The sequence below is a fragment of the Cheilinus undulatus genome, linkage group 19, assembly GCF_018320785.1.
Source record: "Cheilinus undulatus linkage group 19, ASM1832078v1, whole genome shotgun sequence".
Taxonomy (NCBI): Eukaryota; Metazoa; Chordata; class Actinopteri; order Labriformes; family Labridae; genus Cheilinus; species Cheilinus undulatus.
The window spans coordinates 6,980,114-7,002,572 of NC_054883.1; the positions used below are offsets into that span (position 1 = coordinate 6,980,114).

The following is a 22,459-nucleotide window of genomic DNA, read 5'->3' on the forward strand; positions in this document are numbered from 1 at the left end:
TCACAGATTTTAGACATAAAGGTTTGATCTTACTCTGACATTAATGCTCACCTATTATCTTTATAATATGCAACAAGATGCCTTACTGCAACTATCTACACTGTACAAACATCTACCAGTGAGCCTGTGAGTAACTTGACTAAACTCAGGATTATTTTTCCTGAGAATAAATGCCAACGATAAAAAATAAAAGGCAATATTTGGATAAAAAAGTGCTGTGTTTTTATGAGTCCCATTTGTACCGACTGAAAGTTTGTCTCCGGAGCTGCTGATGAGGAGTATCTCACCTCAGTCTCCTCTTCTAGCAGGCGAGTTGCCTCCTCGCGCTCCAAACGCATACGCTCCTTCACCATGAGAGGAAGAGGAGGAGGAAGAGGAGAGTTCACCCAACCACACACAGGCACACAGTGATGCAATGAGAGGTTAAGATGGAGGGTTTTCAGAAGAGGAAACCAGTGTTAGAGGGGGTGAGGTGGAGAAAAACAAGAGTGGGGTGGATGGTATGGAGATGGGATGATTGGATGATTTTTTTTATCACACCAAACACACCAAAGGTAAAGGAGAGAGGAGAGAAAAAACAAAAGGGAAAGAAAGGATAGTTTGCACACATTAGAAAGTATTCTATTCATTAGCTATGGGACCAGAAAAAGCATGCAAGGTGGGACATTGCAGGAATAGCTGTTTCAAACACAATACCCACACGGTGTGAGGAGGAGAAGCTTCATTCGGCCGATAACAAACGAACCTGAGCTTCTGACTGAAAGACTCCACTCTGACTTTTTTCTGAGCTATGACGGAGATAAACTTCAAATCTCTTGCCCGCAGCGAGCCAATCTATCTACTTATTTGACATCAACCTCTAGCCCCCCATAATGTAATGGACTTTCAGTTTCACATACCACTTTCTCCATCTCTTCTCGCTCCCACTGTGATGTTTCCCTCACCATTTCAGACTCCTGCAGAAAAGATTAAATAAATGCTTACAATTCATCCTGTTGATCTTTAGGGTAGCACTGCCTGATCTGACAGAGATCGCACGACAAAAAAACACTCAAAGTATGCATCCGAAAAACAGAAACAAGCGGACCAACAAGCCCCCTGACATTCCTCTAGTACGGGCAGTCTCCCAAAAGCTAATCTGGACAAAATAAACAACTGTGCTGGCGCTTTCTGTGTGCTGAAGTGAAAAGATGGGTATGTGTGGTGTTCAGGGCTGGAGTGAGTCAAACTCTGCTGTTGTTAAAAATTCCACCTGCTGACACCAAACTGCTGTGGAAGCAAAGTGTCGCTCTGAACAAAAACATCTGATTCAGGATGCTGACTTGACCACTACTGTTACCAAACTAGCCCAACAGTTCCTGTTATCCCAGGGCCTCCATGTATGATTGTCGTATATCAGAATTACAATGTGTGATCTGTGCTGTACCTTCTGCATGATATCTATCTCCTCTGGGCTCAGGTCTCGGTCGATTGAAGAGATGCTCTCCATACTGTTCTTACGGACGATGCCTGTCGCAAATGGGTTGGCTATGATGCCAGGAGACGCCTGGAAATGGAGCAGAAACAGATTTCTAAAAATTACATTTAGGAACAAGTTATAACAATCACACAATTAAAGTAGTAATAAAGCATCCATTAAGGCCTAACTCATCTATAAAAGCATTAATCACTTATGACAGCGGTCATCAATTAAAATTCTCCAAGGTCTGGATTGACAAAATTTCCTTCTGTAAAGGTCTGGAATATAATTTCATCTAACCTGTAATATAATTTAGTCCAGCACATAAAAAAAAACATTGAAAACAACAATATTTTATGAACTTGAGGTAACACAGAAATTACACTTAATACAAATAAAAGGTGTGGTTCTGTTACCCTAAACAGGCATAGAAAGTGCATCCCTTAGCAGAGATGACTGCTTCACTTTTCATAATCTGAAAGTTAATTTCATGTACTTAGGAATTCTTATTATCATCACTGAATCTTGTACTAAAACACTGTCTTTTGTCCTCACTGTTCTTCTTTTCCATGGACGTTGGGAACATTTTTAGCCAGTATAAAATAGACCAAATGTTATATTTTTATCTGAAATTGTGTTTTAAATCTTTGTGAAGGCATTTAAGGCCATTCCTACACATTTTTAATATATTAAGCATATATTGTTTCTACAACTTGGAGTTTTTTGGTCTAGATTATGCTGCTCTTGATGTCTCACCTCAACAGCAGCCACTTTCCGTGGGTCGAAGCCGTCACACACCAACATGCTCAGAGAGTCTCCTACAGCTCTGAGTACTCGCACCGCCTCCGTGTGCGTCATCCCCAGCAGGCTGTGGTTGTTCACCTCCAAGATACGCATGCCCACCTGCAGTCTGCTGTCTCTTGCTGCTGCTCCGGTAGAACTCACCTGTTTGAAATCACATGTGGATAAGTTTAAGACTGAAACTAGCTGCAGTTGGTATCCGGGTGCATAGTTAAAACAGTGAGTGTCATCTTGTTCCTTACTCTTAAATTTTTGTTCTTATAGCAACAAATGTGTAAAGGATAGTTTCAGCACCTTTGAGATGAAGATGCCTTCATCTGTTGGATCAAAAGGGTTTCCTGCATGACCCTTTGCTCCTCCACGTATGCTGATGCCGAGCTTCTCCCCTGGTTGCTTTTGGATCACAATTTCCTAAAAATAACACCAACACAGCTCATCAGGTGGGATGAGCTGAGAATGTATGCATTATTGTACAATCTGTTTCAATTTAGAGTCTCACCTGCATCCCAGGCGGTGAAGGATCCCTCCGTACCAACATCCTGATCTCCTGTTTGTTAGCCAGCAGGGCTCGCACGGCTTCCTGGTGTGTGGCGTGACGCAGGTCGATGGCGTTTACCTCTAGTATTCTGTCCCCCACTCGCAGGCCACTTTGCCAGGCAAGACCATGAGGAATCACCTGAGGACAAGGCAGGTAGTGAAAAGAGAGACACAAAAGTTTTTTTAAGAAAGAAGTTGTTATCTAGACGAGTCATGCGACATAAATATGACTACAATAAAAATCAAACAATATCAACACCTATTTCAGGACCACTCCAACAAAAATATAAGAGTAAAGTATCTAATATTGGGTAATTTCTAATTTTAATTACCATGAAACTACAGGAAAAATCTGCACATTGTCCAAAAAGCACAAATAAATTAACATGTCAGCATAATAAGTTGCCAACATACTGGTGCTATAAACTGTGCTCATGGCATCCTTCGTTAAAAATACTACTAAGACCTGATTTTTTTAAAGATTCTGCAGTGTTCAATAATATCTGCCATTAAAAACAGACTATCATTTTAAAAACACATCATCAAAAAAATCTAGATAATGATTATTTTAACAGCCTCACTTTAAACCGTTTCATAGTTTTACCTTTGATATAAACACTCCAGGCTCATTGATACCAAATGGATGACTGGCATGATCGCTGCCACCCACAATGCTCAGACCTAGAGGGCCACCTGACTTCACCAGGGTCACTTCCTGTTAGGATAAAAAAAAAAAAAAAAAATCAAAATTTGAGATTCTGAGATTTGAGATTTAATGCCTAAATTTAATAAACTTCATCACATAAACATCGGAAAACAGCCATGTCTACATCTAAACAAGGATCAACTTACAGCATGCACATAAGTACAAATCTCTTTTTACATTAAGCTCTATTAAGATAACAGCGGTATCTTTGCATTAGACAGCAGGGCTGATACAGCTGTTATTACCCGGCTACAGTCTACACCACTGCATTATTTAATCAAGCCTTCATACCATGCACCATCTTCTCTGGAACTGGACAGCATTAAGGATAAGGCCAGGGCCAAATAAACAAACATTAACGCTGAATGGCTGTAATGAGGCGTCTACAGCACCAGCTAACAAAACTAAAAAGCTTTAGAGCATCTTAAAGTGCTAATGTTTCTCTGAAGAGGCTTTACCTCGATGGGATACTCGTCTTCCATTTGGCCCAGGTGGTTTCCGTGAAGGGAGAGGCCTTCCTCGTCCTGGTCGGGTGAGTCTGAGGGCTCTGGGGGTGGAGGGGAGTGGGCACGTGCCCGGGATTGACCTGGAGAGCCCCCTGGAGCTTTCGGGTCTCGCTCTACCACGAGGGCGATGGTGGGGGAGGTGCCGGTAAGGAGCGCTACTGCCTGGTCATGCCTGGCCTCTGTCATGTCTACACCATTGATCTGGATCGACAGTAAAACCAACCACGGAGGGTGTCAGCCCACCAAGACGCTCCCAATGACAATGAGCCACGATGAAGGTTGAAAAACAGATACATGCTAGAAACGGCATGCCGTCACCAGTATCCTCTATTTGGTATTAAATTCAGAGAATGGTTGTGAGTCAATCAAAGTGAGTGCTGTTATTTAGAAGAAGAACCAAACACCTGAACAGAGCAACAGGAACAAGCAGAGGAAAAGAGAGCAAGGAGAACAGTGGGTTTCTGCTGCAGGCAACTTAAGCTGGGAAAGGGCTTTGAGCAGAGAAGCTATTCTATCCAATGAAGTCAAATTTCCATAGATGGCTCATTACTGCTTGTGTTTCAAATGAAGCTCTCTATCCATGCTATAGTCATGTTATCAGGTTGACTTCCCCTAGTCCTCCCACTCTTGCCTTTATTTACTTAAAACACAATTGGAAGATGTTTTCCTCTGAAAGTTTGATCTTAAGTCAACAAAGGCAAATAGGGGGATTCAGAGACAGAGACAGATGTACCAGAGTGACTTTATCATTAGCTCTACTAATCTAGGTTTAAGCTTAGGGTTTTATTGACAGGCATGCACAATCTAATAAACTTTTCTCTCTAAAGTGATAAGCAGAGGTCAGCACTGACCCGACAGTACCAGCTCTTACCACCAGCTGATGTGCTGCCGCACCTGCTGTCGTAGTAACACGTTTACTTGACAGCAAGACCACAGCCTCAGCCCACTCCACCCCAACACCAGAGCCACCACCAAGCAGTCAAGGAAATGCATTTAACGCATTAGTAATCATGCGGATGTGAGAAAGAGAGAGAAAGAGGCAGCCTGCATATAAATAGAAGTAAACAGCTAAAGATAACTGCTGCAGGGAAAAAGGAGAGAAATCTCAGAAAAAAGCGGAGGATTGATCAGAAAGCAGGAAAAAGTGCAGCTTCACAGTCAGCATACTGGAAAAGGAACCTCAGGAAGCATCAAAATCAACCATCATCAGTCAGTTCAAGGTCACTGTGTTTGATGAGAATGTGTGCACAGAAGTGACTGAATATACAAACATGCGACATCTACTTGTATGCTGAAAAAGACAAGCTTAAAGGAGAAATAATAAAGCATTTGGAGGTCATGCAGAAACATCATCCATTAATACACATAGAGCTACAGAGTTAGCATATAAGGAGAGATTAGTCAAAGGACTGTTAGTTTCAATCTCAGATGCTGAAGTGATGATGGGTGTTAGGTCTGTTAAGTTATTTTTGTTAGTTTGATCTATTTTACATTCATTAGGTCTAGACTTGAGCGTTGATTGCAGTGCTTGAACACTTAGAAATTAAAATAGAAAAAATGTTGCAGAAAACATTACAGGCACAAGTATTTCCTTTACATATTATCCACCTTACTCCTGCGGGCTCTACTGCTGATACGAATGTGGATGGAACTTCTGGTGATACAGCAGGAATGTAATAATTCTGTTGAACAAATGCATTTTTCTGAGGCTAACCATAGTGACTAACCAACAACAGCAGTTATTTGATTTTTAAAATCAACCATCCAGCTAAATGTTGTAGTAAGCTCAGCTGTAAGTTATGCTATACTTCCTGAAACTTACTGCCCTGAAGAGGTGAACAAATGAACCATGGACATGAATAAAAACACATTAAGAGACGGACTTATTTGTGGTTCAAATGTTACGGCTCTGACTGGACTCTACGTCTGCTTTAAAGTTTATGAAGCGGTTTCCCTCCTCCTTTACAAAACAAAATTGTCCTTTAAACTATGAAAATACAGATACAGAGTTACACTGATGACCACTCAACAGTCCCTGCTGTAACTTAATTTTTTTGCATAACAACCCCTTTTTCTTGCCCAGTCCTTTTCATGCATCTCTTTTCATTTTTAGTTCTATTGATAAATTTCTACTCATATTTTATTTTACTTTACTACACTTTTACTGCCAGGCTGTTGTGGCTGTGTATGGTTCTTCCACACCCCACTGAGGCTCCTGTTTGTTAACTGAATAAATTGCCAATGTCTTGTTTCTTCGAACTTCAATCATCCAATCCACTAAACACCTAACAAGAGTCAACAGCAAAATAAGCTGTTTGGCATTGGCAGAGAAGATTTGGCACATTTTTCATGGGTGTAACCCACATACTCAGCTCTGCTGCTCATCCTACAAATGCATGATCCTTATAAATGTGGCACCATTTAAAAGGGAAATAAACAGTCTTTCCAACAGTATAAGATTTATTGCCAAGAAATAATGTACCTAACACAAATTTCCTTACTTTTGGGCTAAGTTTATTAAGCTGAACATACTTATTTACCCTATCTGAGACCATTTCTTGATATTGCAGCAGAGTAGTAGTAACATAATCCTGTTTGATGTGTAACAGATGACGTTCCTACATTTTAATCTATGAATAGCTCTAATTATCAGGATTAGCATCTCATTACTATAAAAAACACCCTGTAATACCTGAAGTTACACCCATAATTCACATTATATATAATGGGACTAGTAATAAGGTGAATAAGATTAGATTAACATGGAGTTCATCATCAGTTCAGTTTTTGTCAGGATATACTGTGTTCAAAATATTTTTTATAAACCTTATAATGACTGTCCTATTCTCAAATCAATGAGAGTTTGTAAAGGAAACCCTGATCTGATCGCACTGAGTACTATGATGCCCATATGGATATGATGGGATAAATGACTCATACTCACAGAGATAACTCTGTCGCCTACACGCAGTGTGCTGTCTCTATGTGCTGCTCCACCGTCTGCAATGCGAGAGATGTAGATTCCCTAAAATACACAGACAAGACACATTAGCAAACATTTGATATTTAACTGTGGAAAAATTAAACAGCTTTACTATGTGATTGTAAGAGTTTTTAATCCAAGCTGTGGGTAAAAGACTTGTTTTCAATAAAGTGCAACTTAAAATGCTTTAGGAAGAAGGAATTACTCCATAAATCTTCACTGTCTCCCTCTGTGTGTGTCAGATTAGAGGGTCAGAGTTGGAGGTAAACTGGTGCATCAGGCCGCAATAAATCAGTTGTTGTCAATGTGAGCTGTCTTAAAGGAGGGTTACAGGTCAGGGTTTGATTGCTATTAATGTTGATCTAAAAAAAAATCAGTACTTCTGGCACAATATATTTTTGTGTTCCTGAGAAATTGGCTGCTAACAAAGTGTGACATTGAGTTGTACACATAATTAGATAAACCCATACATGCATTAGAACTTGATCATTAAGACACATGACAGCATAATCAGCCTATAAAAATCCTGACCCTTGAGACAAACTGTTCCCCTGCTCAGGAAAAACAACATTTCTGTTACCTCATTGAACAACTCCTCCTCCATCACAAAATTTGTAAACACAAGCAGGAGTAAAGCCTACTGCACCTCCTCCTCAACTCAGCTACCAACCAGCCAAGTCACTGCATCATTTCATACAGCTTTTTGAAAGAGAGGCAAGACTTACAGTCAGCTGCCTAATTCACACGTTTATGAGTCCTTTCCTCTTTGTGGGCCTGGTGAGCTGCATGAGTAGCAATGCAGTGTCGCGCTGGCCCAAATACGCAGCTCACCCCGTCCAATTACAGCAACTATCGGGTGTCAAGTCTGGCTATTCATATCTCTGTCTCCCTGGTGACGACTGTAAACGCTGCTGCTAGAATAGACGCTGTTAAAAGACAGTTCCTGCTAACACTTTGTGACTTCCCAAACTCAAGACTGTGCCTGCTGTTAAGTGTTAAGTGCAGTTGATTTATATAACTATTTTCAGTTTCAAAAGAAAAATAACAACTAGATTTTCAAAAGGTAAAAACAGAACTTGAGGAAACTTTTCATACTGCGTTACTGAGCCCATGCTTATTTAATTGTACTTCTGATTTTAAAAAGAATTATACAACATCTGAAAAATTATCAATCTGCAAATGCCGAAACCAAGAGCTTTGCTTAAGCTTCAATCAAAGGTATTCTCTCATGCAACACAAAACATTAAATTTTGAAACCTGACAAATTATCGCCTTTTCATTTTTGGCATTTATACGAAAAATGTGTAGTTGTTAGTGAGCATTCATGGTGGTTAAACAAGATGTAGTTAAATTTTTCATCAACCATAAATCAAAAACATAACTTGATTTATCAATCACAATTGGATATAAATATGTTTTAAACACAGAACATAAAACAATATAAAATGTGTCATAAAATCTGTAATTGTAAGATACATTTAGATCTTACCGTGTCTCCCGTGCGGTACGGCGTAGAGCCTTTACCCCCTGCAATGCTGAACCCAAGCCCTTTGTCATTTCTGATCAGGCAGGTGGAGAGCCGCTGATGAGGCCCGCTTGGTGTCGCCTCTAAGTTGAATGCAAGGCCGCTGCTCCGCCTCTCCCGGGGAAAGTAGTCATCCTCTGGCCTCAGTGGCGTGGTGGTGATGGCATTCTCTGGCTCCACCATTCGCTCCCGAAGCACCGTCATGGAAACTGTTGCACCGGAGCTACGGAGGGCTTCCACTGCTGTGTGGTGTTCTGCTTCATGAAGGTCAACTCCATTCACCTAAAACCGCCAGAAAAAGAACATAAATTATTTGTGCAGAGGAAAGCATGACTGAAGACTTACATTTCAAAGAAAACCCTCTACCTCTAAAAGTTTGTCTCCCACTTTGACCCCTGCTCTGGCAGCAGGACCCTCCTCAGATACTCTGGAGATGAAGATTCCCTACAGACATACACACAAAGATAAACAAATCGTTTCTAATCAATAGCTTCTGCTTATTTGAACCAAACCTAACTCCATCTAAACATCATACCTCATCATCTCCTTTATAAGGTGTTGATCCCTTCCCTCCGGCGATGCTGATACCAAGGCCACCTGTTTGTCTCTGGATAGTCAGGTGATGCTGCAAGTTGATGAAGTGTGAGTCAGCACAACAAGGAAACTACTTTAAAGACCACTCAGCTCAGACAGACTGGGAGGGAGGCAAGCCCATAATGTTGTTTATTCAACAGGTCATGGGTTGCCTTCCTCTTTCTGCCAGAGGAGGGAGTCAGATTTATAACAACAGCATCCTGATACCATGCTTGAAGTTTGGTGACTTTACTTGCCCGGAGCCTAATGTCAGTTAAAGTGGAAATTGAATGAATTGTGCCCAGAGTTTTACCTTTTAGTATATCGAGAAGTACAAAGTAAAAAACAAGGCTGCAACTAAATTATCAGGCAGTTTCCGTTTATCTGACAGTAGACTTCAGACATAAGATGGAAAAATGCAAACTTTATTAGGCTAGAGATATGCTTGCTTTTTAACCTTGGGTCTATTTACATAACCTACTGCATCATGAACTGGACTGTTCACAGACTAAGCTATACATTAGAGCAGTTATTCACACCTGGTCTGGTGTCAGAACCCACCACCACCTCCTTAATGACAAATCCTGACACAAATTCCTGAAAATTTTCAGGCATAACCAAATGTTTTCATAACAGAACAAAGATGAAGACATATCTTTCCAAATAAAAGCATATTATAGTTTTTCCACAATTTTTGCAAGCTTACATTGGTGACCCACTGAAATTGACTTTGCAACACACTTGTGGGTCCTGACCTACTAGCTAAGAACCAATGCATTAGAAGATACTGTGGGATACCTCTCGAGGGCACAACAAGAAGCTCAGACTATATGCAGTTACAGAATATGCAGGATGTAAACTGCAGTTATGGTAGCGCTTTAGGAGATCAATATTATATTAATTCTGTGTAAAAAGAAATAGAATAAGAAGAATCAATAGAAATTTCAAATGAGCAGCAATGACTGGTGAACAGAACAACCCGTCTGCCCCATCCTTACTCTGTTTCTGCAGAATTTTACTCAATGCACAGATGTAACAAATCCTAACTTGTTTCCATTTAGTTTTGTGGGCTTTTTTTTTTATCTTGACTTCTTAAAGGTAACATATTGTAGCCCTTTAAGACAACTTAATATTGGTCTTAGAGGTCCACAAAACATGCCTGTGAAGTTTGTTGCTAAAAAAACACTCCAGTATTGGTCTAAAAACCCCCCTGTTTCAGCCCTGCACAGAACGAGCTGTTTCTGTGTCTGTAGCTTTAAATGTTAATGAGCTGTCTGACTCTGCCCCTGACTACACCCCTCTCAGAAAACAGAAGTGGCTCTCCTGATCCAGATCAGGACGATGGAACATTCTTCCAAGTGGGGAGGGCCAACCAAACCTGGGGGTGGTGCCAACTCCCCACATGACATCATGAGAGGAAAATCTGAGAACAGCTTGTTTCAGCACACATTCTCTGAAAGGGAGGGGGGAGGTGTCTGATTTTTAGGGGGACTGTGCCCTCTGCCTCTATGCTGCCCCTACAGGCCACATACTGCATTTTGAAAACACAATGCACTTGTTTCTGGGGCTGTGCACAGTCAACAAACCAAAACTGACACAGGTGATGCAGGGCATCATAACATGTATACAAACACACAGTTTAAAGCAAGTATATCTCTGGCCTTCTTTTCCATTGATGCACATAAACTTAACTTTGAACATAATGTTTTGTGAATGTATCTGAGAAGGGACTTGAAACAAAGTGAGGTAACATTAGGTCCCATTTCCTCTCCAAATAGATTATATATTTGTTGTGTTTGATGCAAGCCATGCAAAGATGGTAAGAATAGAGATGAATAATGGAAAAGTGGAAGAAAAAGTTGAAATGTTATGATCACAGAGTGGACCATGTTCTGGACCTTGAGTGTACATGTCCCAGGACATGAACTATTTGTTATGCAAACAAAACAGATTAATAAAAAAACGTTCACAAGAACTTCACTGGCAGAGGCTACATCACTAGCAAAATTAAACTTGAATTTTAAGGTTTTTTCAAAAGCAACATCATAGATTCAATTCATATACCATAAGACAAAAATTTCTAACCTACATACAAGATCATCATTTACAATTAACATGCATTTCATGACTGCCACATGCAGCTATATTCAGTGCATCTGGGCAGTATTCATGGCACTTCACTTTTCCATATTTTGTTATGTTACAACCTTTCTCCAAACTGGATCCAATGTCTGCAGCACTGAAGGTTCCAGTTAGCACAGTGGCCTTTATCGTCCGAAAATGGAAGAAGTTTGGAACCACCAGGACTCTTCCCAGGGCTGGCCGCCTGGCCAATCTGAGCAATCGGGGGAGAAGGGCCTTAGTCAGGGAGGTGACCAAGAACTTGATGGTCCTTCTGACAGAGCTCCAACGTTGCTCTGTAGAGAGAGGAGAACCTTCCAGAGGGACATCCATTTCTGCAGCATTCCACCAATCAGGCCCGTATGGTAAAGAGGCAGGACAGAAGCCACTCCTCAGTAAAAGGCACATGACAGCCCACCTGGAGTTTGCCAAAAGGCAACTGAAGGACTCTCAGACCATGAGAAACAAAATTATCTGGTCTGATGAAACAAAGACTGAACTCTTTGGCCTGAATGCCAACCACCATCTTTGGAGGAAACCAGGCACCGCTCATCACCTGGCCAATACCATCCCTACAGCAAAGCATGGTGGCAGCATCATGCTGTGGGGTGTTTTTCGGCAGCAGGAACTGGGAGACAAGTCAGGGGCAAGGGAAAGATGAATGCAGCAATATACAAAGCCATCCCTGATGATAACCTGTACAGAGCGCTCTGGACCTTGGACTGGGGCGAAGCACACAGCTGTGCCCTGACACTCCCCGTCCAACCTGATAGAACTTGGGAGGTCCTGCAAACAAGAATGGGAGAAACTGCCCAAAAATAGGTGTGGCAAGTTTGTAGCATCATTCTATAAAAAAAATGAGGCTGTAAATGCTGCCAAAGATGTACATGTTATATTTTTGGTTTATTATTTTTAATACATTTGCAAAAGTTTCAAACTAACTTCTGTCAATGTGGGGGTATTGTGTGTAGAATTTTGAGGTAAATAATGAATTCAATCCATTTTGGAACAAGGCTGTAACATAACAAAATGTGAAGCACTGTGAATACTTTCCAAATGCACTGTAGTTAGACAACATTGAATTCAACATTTATAGTAGGATGACTGAGAGGAGATCTTCATTCATCTTCATTAGTGCTGAGTTCCTTGTCTGGATGACTGTTGAGGTACCCGTTCACTCCAAAACGTACACCTGGAGGAAGTTTGTGAAGCAGGCTTTGCCCTTTCAAAGTTTGGCCTGCCCATTAATCGCAAGGCAACACAACGAGAACAGGAAATGGAAAGGAGCGAAGCAGCAGAAGCAGAGGAAAAGTAAAGAAGCAGCGATGGAGTGTGGCAGGACCTGATGAAGAACAGGAAGTCATACTGACAGGTTTTAACTGGCAGCATCTAGAGAAAACAGTGGATGACAAAAAAAACGTCTGCCTGAAATATTCAAATGTGGTACAACTGTCACATCTGCCTGATTAATCAATAATATTTAGTTCCACAAAGCTGCCCTGATGGGATAGCTGTACTTTCCAAAAGTTGGGGAAATTTAGGCTTTGGACTTCAGGCAATGCAGGCCTGAAATGATGAAGTCCCTGTACAGGCCAAAAGTATAAAAATGTGACTGTTTGCTGGTGAAATGACAGTTTGTTTCTCTCTTCATAAACGCAGATTCATGTCTTGGCTTATGTATTAACAAAAGAGTGAAGAAAAAAGAATTTACCTTTGAGGGTTAATAATGTCTTTTCTTTATCATATGCCAGGGTACTGATATTCCTGATCCTCTATGGTCTTTGAATTGTGGAGAAAATTCAGAAAGCAAAGGCTAATGAACTTCAGATTCCTGGAAAAGTAGTTCCACAAACTGAAAGGTCAGGCACTTGAGAGTTAATCATGAAATGATCTTGTATGTTTAAATCTGTAGGATACTGACCCTGTTTACTGAAGCTTATAAGATAAATAAATTTCACTGTTTGTCAAGGTCTGGATAGCAAGTCATTTCCCAAGTTGTGATCAAAACATCACATTTATGAAACTAGAATGCAGAGTTTCACTGACCACTAAGAGTTTTAAGAACTGCTATAATAAAACAAACAAACAAAAAAAAGAAATTGGATCTTTCCTTTCTGCATCCAGGTCCTGCCACACTGCTCATTCTTATTGATGAGTTAGGTTAGGGGGTTCCCTAATGATTGGATTCGATTAACTACGGGTTTCTGTGTGTACTATTTCTACCCTTGATCACAAGTGGATGAACGAGTGGGTGAGTGAGGGAGACGGAGAGACAGAATGGACGGGAAAGAGTATGTACAGACCTCTTCCTCCTCAATTCGAGCAGGTTCAATCAGCAGATTATTGACTTGATCAAATGACACCCCCTGTTAGGACAGGAACCAGCGAGAGGCATGCGGATTAGTCAGGCCAAAATTAAAATATGCTCACATGCACACTTTTTTCGTTTAATCTCACATACCTTCTGTATACTTCACCAAACACACCCAGCACTCATCCGTCTGCTTGCACGTTGTCCGGCTCCCACTGGGACGGACAACCAAGAAGCAGAAGAAATCCTGCATACACTCCCCAGCCACCAGAAGCAAATACAGGCAGAGACAGAAAGACAAGACCCAGGAGCTGAGCTGCAGCGCAGTGCAGAGAGAGCGAACAAGAGAAGGCAAAAGCTCCCAGACTCCACACCACAGAAAGCAAACTCTTCCAGCAGTAAGTTTACATTTGGACAAAGGGACTAGTTTGTGTAAAGAACATTTTAAAAGATTTTAAAGTCATGGTTAAAGAATGATTGCAAAAGTAAGTTTTAAAATATATATTTTACAGGAGAATCTTGTCTTCTTTACTCTGACTTATATAAAGCATCTTGAAAACTTGTTAACACTTGATACAACATAAATAAAGCTCCTTGAATCTTACTTTTCAGCTCTGCCAGTAAAAGTTCTGGTTGGTCTTTTGTCAGTCGACACACATAACTTCATTCATATACTCACACAACAGATTCAGTGAGGTGATGGTGTCTGATCACAGTGTTAAAATCAGCATGATAGATCAAATTATTTCAGTCTCCCAAGATGCTGATGATCACTGAGGCCGGTCACTTTTCATGAGCAGTGTGGACATAGATTTCACTCGGTTCATTCATACAAACAGGCATACACGCACAATGTTACAGAGCATATTGTGAAAGTGTCATTATTCGATTAAATCAGCAGAATATGGTGAGAATTTAGTGCTGAACATGGCCGGTGTTGTTGCAAAGAAAGGCCTGCAGCTGCTTGTGTTGTTTAAAATCAAGAGATTATCTTTGGTGTGTTATTTGTGCAAAGTTAAGGAAGCTTTCTCATGTGGAAAGACAGGGTTTTGAATGCTAATATATCCTAAAGTGTATTAAAATTTAGACATATATTTGTTGTTAAGTGTTGAAGTGATGTCATTATTTAGAAGTGTTACAGGGATTTGGTAAAGTACCCGTCATCGTTGGGAAGGAGCAAAGAAAAATCTTGCTCCTAAAGAACCACTCCACTTGATTTAACGCTCGAGGGTAGATGTCCTCATTTGCACATTGACCCTGCATGCAGTGCAGCATCTTTCAGAAGAGCTGGCAGCCAATTCCAAACTTAATGCAACTTTCAAGGTGCTAAGGGCACTCTATGCATACAGTATAAAGTGCTTACATAGAGGCAGTGAGCAAGCAGAAAATATATTCAATTCAAATATATTGTTGTGATGTGAATAGGAAATAAAACGCATAAGTTAGGTGATGTGGTGTTATGTTTTGCATTCTGTATGCCTCTCACAAAATATGTGTACGATAATAGTCATTTAAATGCTGTTTTCCACTTTTTATCATCCTTGTGTCTTCCTTGCCCTGTACAGCAGCTTGAATTTCCACTTTACCTTTACTTGACTGGAGTTACTCGGGTGCCGGCTCTCCTCAACCTCCTCCAACCTGCGATGGTGCTGCGGCGTGCACATGTCCTGGTCGTCCTCCTCATCCTGCCCGTCCTCTGCAGTCTGGGTTGAAGAGTTGAGGCCTTCGGGGCTGAAGCCCTGCAGCAGTGCAGCCACAGCCTCAGGCTTGGGCAGCTTGGTGATTTTGAAGTGCTTTTTGTAGTGTGGTGTGTCTTTTCTGATCAGACGCTGCTTTTCAGCAGGAACAACAGGCCTCTCGTCCTCCTCATCACTCCTCTCACCTTCTTCCCCATCCTCTTCCTCGTCCTCTTCCCCTCCTCTGATGATGGGCTCTTCTGCAAAGTGCACAGTGGGCTGTAGAAAAGAGATGAAACAGACTGAAGTTAATTAAAAGAGCGATAACTCAGGAACCCAAATGTGATGAATAAATGCTCACCTCGATGTACTCCACCTCCATCTCATCCAGCTCTTCCTCTTCCTGAGGGGAGTGGCCATCCACTAGGTCCTCCTTCTGCAAAGTCACATTTTGTCTTTCCTCATGGGAAGTGGCTGACAGTGTGCTGTTAGACACCTGGGAGTCATGGCTCTGATTGGACAGATCACTGAGTCTCTTCTCCTTTAATCAGAACCATCAGTTTGATTATTTATTATTAACTGCATGACTGAATAATGATACAAACTTGAATCAACATTTCAATATCATTTTAAATAACTCCTACAGTAGTGAGGCAGACATATTGCTACATTAAATCTCAAAATCAGAATTAGCGTAAGCAAACTTAGATGACAATCATAACACAGTAGGATATATTTACATGTGGATCATGGAAATCTTCTCCATCTGGTCTTGATGTGTAAGCTTCATTCCTCCTCTCCTCAATCACTTTCTTCATCACCTTAAGCTCACTGGGATGTGGCGTGGCTCTTCGCTGAAGACCCTGAAACACACAAAAACTATTTTAAAAAACACAGTTTTCTCACAATATATACATATCACTGCACCATGCTGTTATGTTTCCTCACTCTGCGCTCAGCAGCAGCCTCGTCGTCATCCTCCTCCGGCTTGATCTCCTCCTGGAACTGAATGACTGACACTCGGTTCAGGTTGCTGTCTGTCCAGCTGTCATCCACACTGTTCTGCAGCAAGTTCTCTGTGGGGAAAGTGAAGTGCAGAGGACAATAAGATGTCAGACTGAGCTTACAGATAAAAACGTTGTTTCGAATTAGATTTTAATTGTTTTCTTCAATATCAAGAGCGACAGTTTTAATGCTTGTACAAGAGTCACTCACTTGCTCTAAGGAAAAAAAGCGGAGGCAACGCAAACATAGTTGAACACACAATGTAAACTTCTCTGTTCTATACATTGCATAAAAATATCTAAACTAATCATCCTGCACAGAGACATAATAAGGGAATAATAAAAGTTATCATACTGACATCAACAGAATCAATGACAAAACAGGAAAGTAGCCAGGATAATAATGCCCACATATGAAAGGTTGTTGCTTCCAGTTAATTAAATTGACATTTAACTTACAAAAAGTTTGTGATTTAGAGGATGTACATTTACCAACCCTTTTCTTATATATACCTGTTCAGCTGCTCATGAATGCAAATAATCAGCCGGTCACATGGCAGCAACCACTGCATTTAAGCATGTTGACGTGGTCAAGATGATCTACTGAAAGTTCAGACTAAGCATCAGAATGCGGAAAAAGGGTGATTTAAGTGACTTTCAAAATGCCATGGTTGTTGGTTCCGGACAAGCTGGTCTGAGTATTTCAAAGACTGCTGATCTACAGAGAATTTCTCACACAGCCATCTCAAGGGTTTACAGAGAATGGTCTGGACTGGTTTGAGCTCTAAGGAAGGCAACAATAACTTCAATACTCACTAATTACAACAGAGAAATGCAGAAGAGCATCTCTGAAATTTAACCTTAAAGCAGATGGGCTACAGCAGCAAAAAATGCACTAGTTGCCACTCCTGTCAGCTAAGAACAAGAAAGTGAGGCTACAATTCACATGGGGCTCACCAGAAGTGGACAACAGAATACTGAAAAAATGTTTTCTGGTCTGATAAGATTTACATTCTGCTGAAACACTGGAAAATTAGGGTCAGAATTTAGAGCAAAGAACTTAAAAGCCTGCCACACCAGCACCAACCATGGCATGTTCAAATTACTAAAATCACCTACACGCTTGGATTGAACCAAGCAGAGTCCCTTGACCATGTCTATGTGCCTGAATGTATTGGTTGCTGCCATGTGATTGACCAATGAGATATTTGTATGCAAGAGTAGTTGAATAGGTGTACCGAATGAAGTGGTTCATTAACGAAAATATTCAGAATAACTGATAAAAGCATTGAATTTTGTTTAAAAAAAAAAAAAAAAAAAAAAAAAAAAAAAAAGACTATGTTAGGAAAATCCAGTCTACTATGGACTTCTGTGACACCTATTTATATGATTTAGACAAGCGGTTCTCAACTGGTCAAGCATCAGGATCCACTACTATCTCCTTAATAACAAAATGGGACATACATTTTTTTTAATTTCTTAACCATAGCCAAATGTTTTCAGTGAAAAGTAGTTTGGACTTGGGATGAAAAAAAGATTTCTAAGAACACAGAGATGGAGACAGATCCTTCAAAATAAAAGCACAGCATAGACTTTAAAGTCTTCTTCCATATATATATATGGTAAATATCAAATTCAAACCAATAAAAAAACTCATGTTGCATTAATAAATGCTACTCACCAAGGCTTGGAGAGGGCTGCTGGGGCAGTAAGTAGCACGTCAGCACCTTCTCTCCTGTGCGCTCATCATCCTCCGTCTGGAACTTGAGCATCGGCTGTGACTGGTTTTCTGCGAGCCACATGGCCTTCAGGTTGAGGTTTGTCAGGGCAAAAGGCAGGTTTTGTAATCTGGACAAAAGTAGAAAGAAGATTAAGCTGATTCAAAACATTTATTTTTCAACACCAAAAGCAAAGTCATCCCCTGGGTACCACTTATTTCTGAACTGTCAATAGTAAGAGTCTAAGTCAGACCTCTTTAATCTGATGTTGACGGTTACATTCATACACCATGTGCCCAGGACTAACCCAATTTATCCCACAGTCATACTGTTCCACTTACAACTCAGCTCCTCCAGAATAACTGTCACACCATAACAAAGATGTGTGATCTTAAGATTTCTGATACTTTATTCTCATAACCATGCCCTACCATCCCTACGACCCTTGAGTCTCTGTAGAATGTTTGCTAAAGCCAGCAAAGACATTCGAGTTGTTCTTAGCCTTAGCAAGAAAAGCTGCTGTTTTGTATTTACAGTGTGGGGTGTTAAGTGCTGTTACCTGTTTCCAGCCACATCCAGCACATGAAGATCAGTGGCATCTGCGAGTTCAGCAGGCAGTTTGCCCAGCCGGTTGTCTCTGAGTGAGAGGACATTGAGGCTGGCACAGCCGCCCAGCTCTTTGGGCACACTGCCTAAGCGGTTGCGGTCTACATTCAGGTTGGTCAGCTTCTTCAGCTTGCCCAGCGAGCGAGGAAGTGACTTTAATGTAGTGAGAAAGAAGCCATTAATAAATCAGTAAAAGTCATAATGGAGCTTAATAGCTGTTAAATGGACATAGATATTAACAGACAGTAAAAGGGATGCCATAAGTGGTTTATATCTCCCTGCATACCTGTAAAAGGTTCTCTGTCAGAACGAGTTCTGTGAGGTTTTCGCACTCTCCTATGGAGTCAGTGAGATGGGTCAGTCTGTTCTGGTCCACCTTCAGGATTGAAAGCTGTTTCAGGCAGCCTAAACACAAAACACAAAAACATATAACCAAACAGCACACCTTTTTGTGAACTTAAACATGAACAGTACGATTTTTTAAAACAAATATATCAATTCCTAACCCTAAATAAATGATTCAAAAAAGGGAGAAGTAGGGGCTTTACAGTGATGTATGCAACTCTTCACTGGCATCATTATTCCAGTAGAGGGCAGTGCTGTTGTGGTGTGGCAGTAAAGGGGTAAAGGGTCCTACATGCTGTGGGTCTGCTCTGAGATTGTCATAATACTAGGATTTTGAACCTCAGTGTCATTCTGGTGAAAATCAAACTAATTTATATTAATGGCTTTTTTAATAAAAAAGCAACTAAACATTCGAGTCCCAGGCTCCCAATATGGATAATTTCTTGTTTTCAATCAAAAAATTGTAGAAAAACTCCTGCACACTGTCGCACAGCTGCACAAAAATGTTGACACTATTGTATTTGTCCAGTTTAGACTGTCAGTAGGAAGTTGCTTGCAATTTTTAATGGATTAATTTCTCTGACACCTGAGTCACAAATAGCTATTCTAACGCTTTGTACTTTTCAATACTACAGATAAATAAGGCAGTGGAGTTGTATCATTATAAAACATATGGTACGAGAAAGTATTTAGGTATCAAAATCTTCGACAACTTTAGGTTGCCCGCTGCTTAACTGGATATTGAAAAACACCCTAAATTGAGCAACGTTAACAAGCAGCACAAGGACAATATGGTGCATTAAATTCTAAGAATTAAAGCTGGTCTTCTTTCATATCTGACACTTGACTTATTTTCATCTCATGCTGAGGAACACTTAAACATATTAACATTAATTAATGAATACATAAAAATTCCATGTGCACAGCTGAAACTATGAAAGGTTAGAAGGAAAAGAAGATAGCTGTGTCATTTGTTTATCATCCATTTTCAGTTATTTCAGACATAACTAACATAAATTCATCTTGAGCCTCCCATTTAAGGACTTAAGCTCTTATTTTTCTGAACAACACTGTGGAAATGCCAATTCAAAACAACACACAATGGTGTTGCAAATCACATGCTTCTGTACTAAATACTTAATATTTTGCCTAAATAAAAAAAGAGCGTTCACAATGAGAAAAATACTAAATTTTGTGCTCTATTGGTGCACAAAACCATCCAAGAAAAGAGTGTGGATCAATGGACAGTACACACCCTCAATGAACGCCATACTGGTGACATAATGGATTTGGAACCATTAGCTCTAGCATGCTAGTTATGTAAGCATCTGCTAGCTAGTTAACATGCTACTAGCAAAGGCAACACATTTCAATCAAGTATAAAGCATTTAAGGCAAAATAAGCTTATTTTCTTTTTGGGAAGGTCTGGTGGTACGGGAGAGCCGATGGCAGCCCTAATAAGAAGTCATGTACCGCTACAACTATAAAAATTAAGATTTTTTTCTGTTCGAAAAATGTAAGACAATTTTAAGATTTTAACAAACATATAAATAACATTTTTGTTGAATTTGTAGACATTTCAGTTCTGCATTTTTAGCTACAAATTTATCTAACAGTGGATGAATATAGCTGTCGAAGTTCAATGATAATCAGCTAACATCTGTTAGTGACTGAGCCGGCGTCACTTCCAGTGTGCAAGACCCCAGTATGTGATCTAGGACACTACCCTGCTGAGATAAGTGCTGTGTACCATACAGTTAAGTATACTAACAGTTGTATGCAATTTGGAACAAACTAAAAGATATAAATGCAAACAGGGGGCTGTATTAAACTTTAGCTATAACACCTTGAGCCAATTAGGCTGTGCACTGGCCAGTTAAATACTCTATCGAAACCTTGTTACCCTGATCATTTCAACACCATAAATCATTTTGCAGTGTTGTAGTATAATCTGTTCCTAGTTTTTACTTTTAACATTTCATTGTTACCTTAACCTAACCCTGTCTTTGGTCCAGATCTCCTTGTCTCTCTTTTCTGTCTCCCTTTCTTTCATGTGTGATTCTTACCTATACTGTCTGGGATGACATCCAGCTGATTTTGTGTGAGCAGCAGGTCAGTAAGAGCCAGGAGACCGTTCAGCTCTGATGGGAGCTCGTCTAGATGATTCTCCGACACATCCAGACACACTAGTCTCCGGAGGTTTCCAAGCTCCTACACGCACACACATACAATAAAATATGTATAACTTTCAAAGGAAAAAAGCAAAGGAAAGACGTAATTTTTGTTTAACTTCACTCACTGGTGGTAATGAGGTCAGCTGGTTACGGTCCAGCCATAGCTCCCGCAGGTTGGGGAGAGCACCAAGAGTGTCAGGCTAAGAGGTTCAAAGGAGAGAGCACATAGGATCAGTTTATTGTTACCTAAATACTGACTATTTTTTTGAGTGTTAGAGGTGCAAAATCAGAGACTGCATGTTCTCATAAACACAGACAGTGTACTGAAATCTGCTTTTTTTGAAAAGCATCAGAGGGCTTTGGGCAGCAGCTGCAGGCAAAAATCATGTGCCTCTAATATACTGCAGATGAAATGGTTGATTAAAAGCATTTCAAATTTAAATGTCAGCATGTGGAAATTTGATTCTAGCTTTTCTTTGTGATTTTCAGTGTGACTTCAGCAAGAATAAAACGGTTCATTCAAACTTAATCTTAGATCTAAATTGATTTATTTGGCTTTTTTATATTTGCATCTGCCAAACACTTAAAAAAGAGGATATTTGATACATTTGTTTTTCTTTTCTGGATCCATTATTTGCTGTACTTCTAAGTGAGCTTGGTCGAAGATTCAGTGAACATGTATTATTTTATCCTGGGTTTGCACTCTGTCAAATTAATTCAAATAAAAGCCTAAATGATAGGTGAAATTACGGAGAACGCAGGCAGGAAGGCAGGGTTTTGTCATTATGTCAACTGATCAGCCTCCACCCTTGTCAGGTCATGAGACATTGTTTACACAAGCCTGTTGAGACAGGTGGGTGTTACCACTGTGAGGTACAGTGCATGCACAGCCTCAGGTGTGACAGACCGGCTCTGCGGTGCTTTTTAAGGTAAATATGGGTTTAAGATCACAATTGCTGTGTTGGGAATGTGAAAATGATACTTGAGATACATGCTGCTTGATGTGTAGTGGTGAAAATAAGACACAGATAACTGTTACTCAGCTTTAAAATGAATCATCATCTGTTTATTATAGTGTTAAAGGAGATAAATTGCTGCTTTACCAAAAGTTCCAGTTCATTACTGCCAAGGTCCAGCTGTTCCAGTTTCACTAGGAAAGAAAGCGACCTGAATACACAAACAAAAGAGCACATGTAGTTAGTCATACGAGTATGCGCTTCGTGGGACCAAAGAGCAGAGACATACCATTCATTCACAAGAACTGACATATGCAAAGAATGTTTTAAACCTACATCCTTCCACGTGTACAAATGCTTCTGTCATGTTTAACTGTGTTTCCTTTTGTTAAAGAATGTAGCAGCATTAGAATTTTTTATAAATTATGGCCTTGTTGACACCTTACATTGACAACGTG

General features: G+C 40.3%; 1 protein-coding gene across 17 annotated transcripts in view; it reads right to left on the bottom strand.

Moving 5' to 3' along the window:
• The window catches only part of scrib (scribble planar cell polarity protein), a 101,395-nt gene that overhangs the window by 28,677 nt on the left and 50,259 nt on the right, over positions 1-22,459 (bottom strand). For 12 of the 17 annotated variants that reach the window (XM_041813911.1, XM_041813913.1, XM_041813909.1 and 9 more), the window contains exons 6-28: positions 22,149-22,212; positions 21,171-21,245; positions 20,938-21,082; positions 18,813-18,931; positions 18,480-18,679; positions 17,884-18,050; positions 16,147-16,274; positions 15,939-16,061; positions 15,560-15,739; positions 15,109-15,477; positions 13,515-13,577; positions 9,053-9,142; positions 8,884-8,961; positions 8,482-8,799; positions 6,954-7,034; positions 3,962-4,210; positions 3,402-3,512; positions 2,760-2,936; positions 2,555-2,671; positions 2,216-2,404; positions 1,427-1,546; positions 900-956; positions 288-344 (exon numbers count right to left, since the gene is read on the bottom strand). In XM_041813911.1, the coding sequence (XP_041669845.1) occupies positions 288-344; positions 900-956; positions 1,427-1,546; positions 2,216-2,404; positions 2,555-2,671; positions 2,760-2,936; positions 3,402-3,512; positions 3,962-4,210; positions 6,954-7,034; positions 8,482-8,799; positions 8,884-8,961; positions 9,053-9,142; positions 13,515-13,577; positions 15,109-15,477; positions 15,560-15,739; positions 15,939-16,061; positions 16,147-16,274; positions 17,884-18,050; positions 18,480-18,679; positions 18,813-18,931; positions 20,938-21,082; positions 21,171-21,245; positions 22,149-22,212 (3,277 nt within the window). The remainder of the gene's footprint in view (positions 1-287; positions 345-899; positions 957-1,426; positions 1,547-2,215; positions 2,405-2,554; positions 2,672-2,759; positions 2,937-3,401; positions 3,513-3,961; positions 4,211-6,953; positions 7,035-8,481; positions 8,800-8,883; positions 8,962-9,052; positions 9,143-13,514; positions 13,578-15,108; positions 15,478-15,559; positions 15,740-15,938; positions 16,062-16,146; positions 16,275-17,883; positions 18,051-18,479; positions 18,680-18,812; positions 18,932-20,937; positions 21,083-21,170; positions 21,246-22,148; positions 22,213-22,459) is intronic. The other 5 variants (XM_041813914.1, XM_041813912.1, XM_041813899.1 and 2 more) reach the window with 3 other exon arrangements.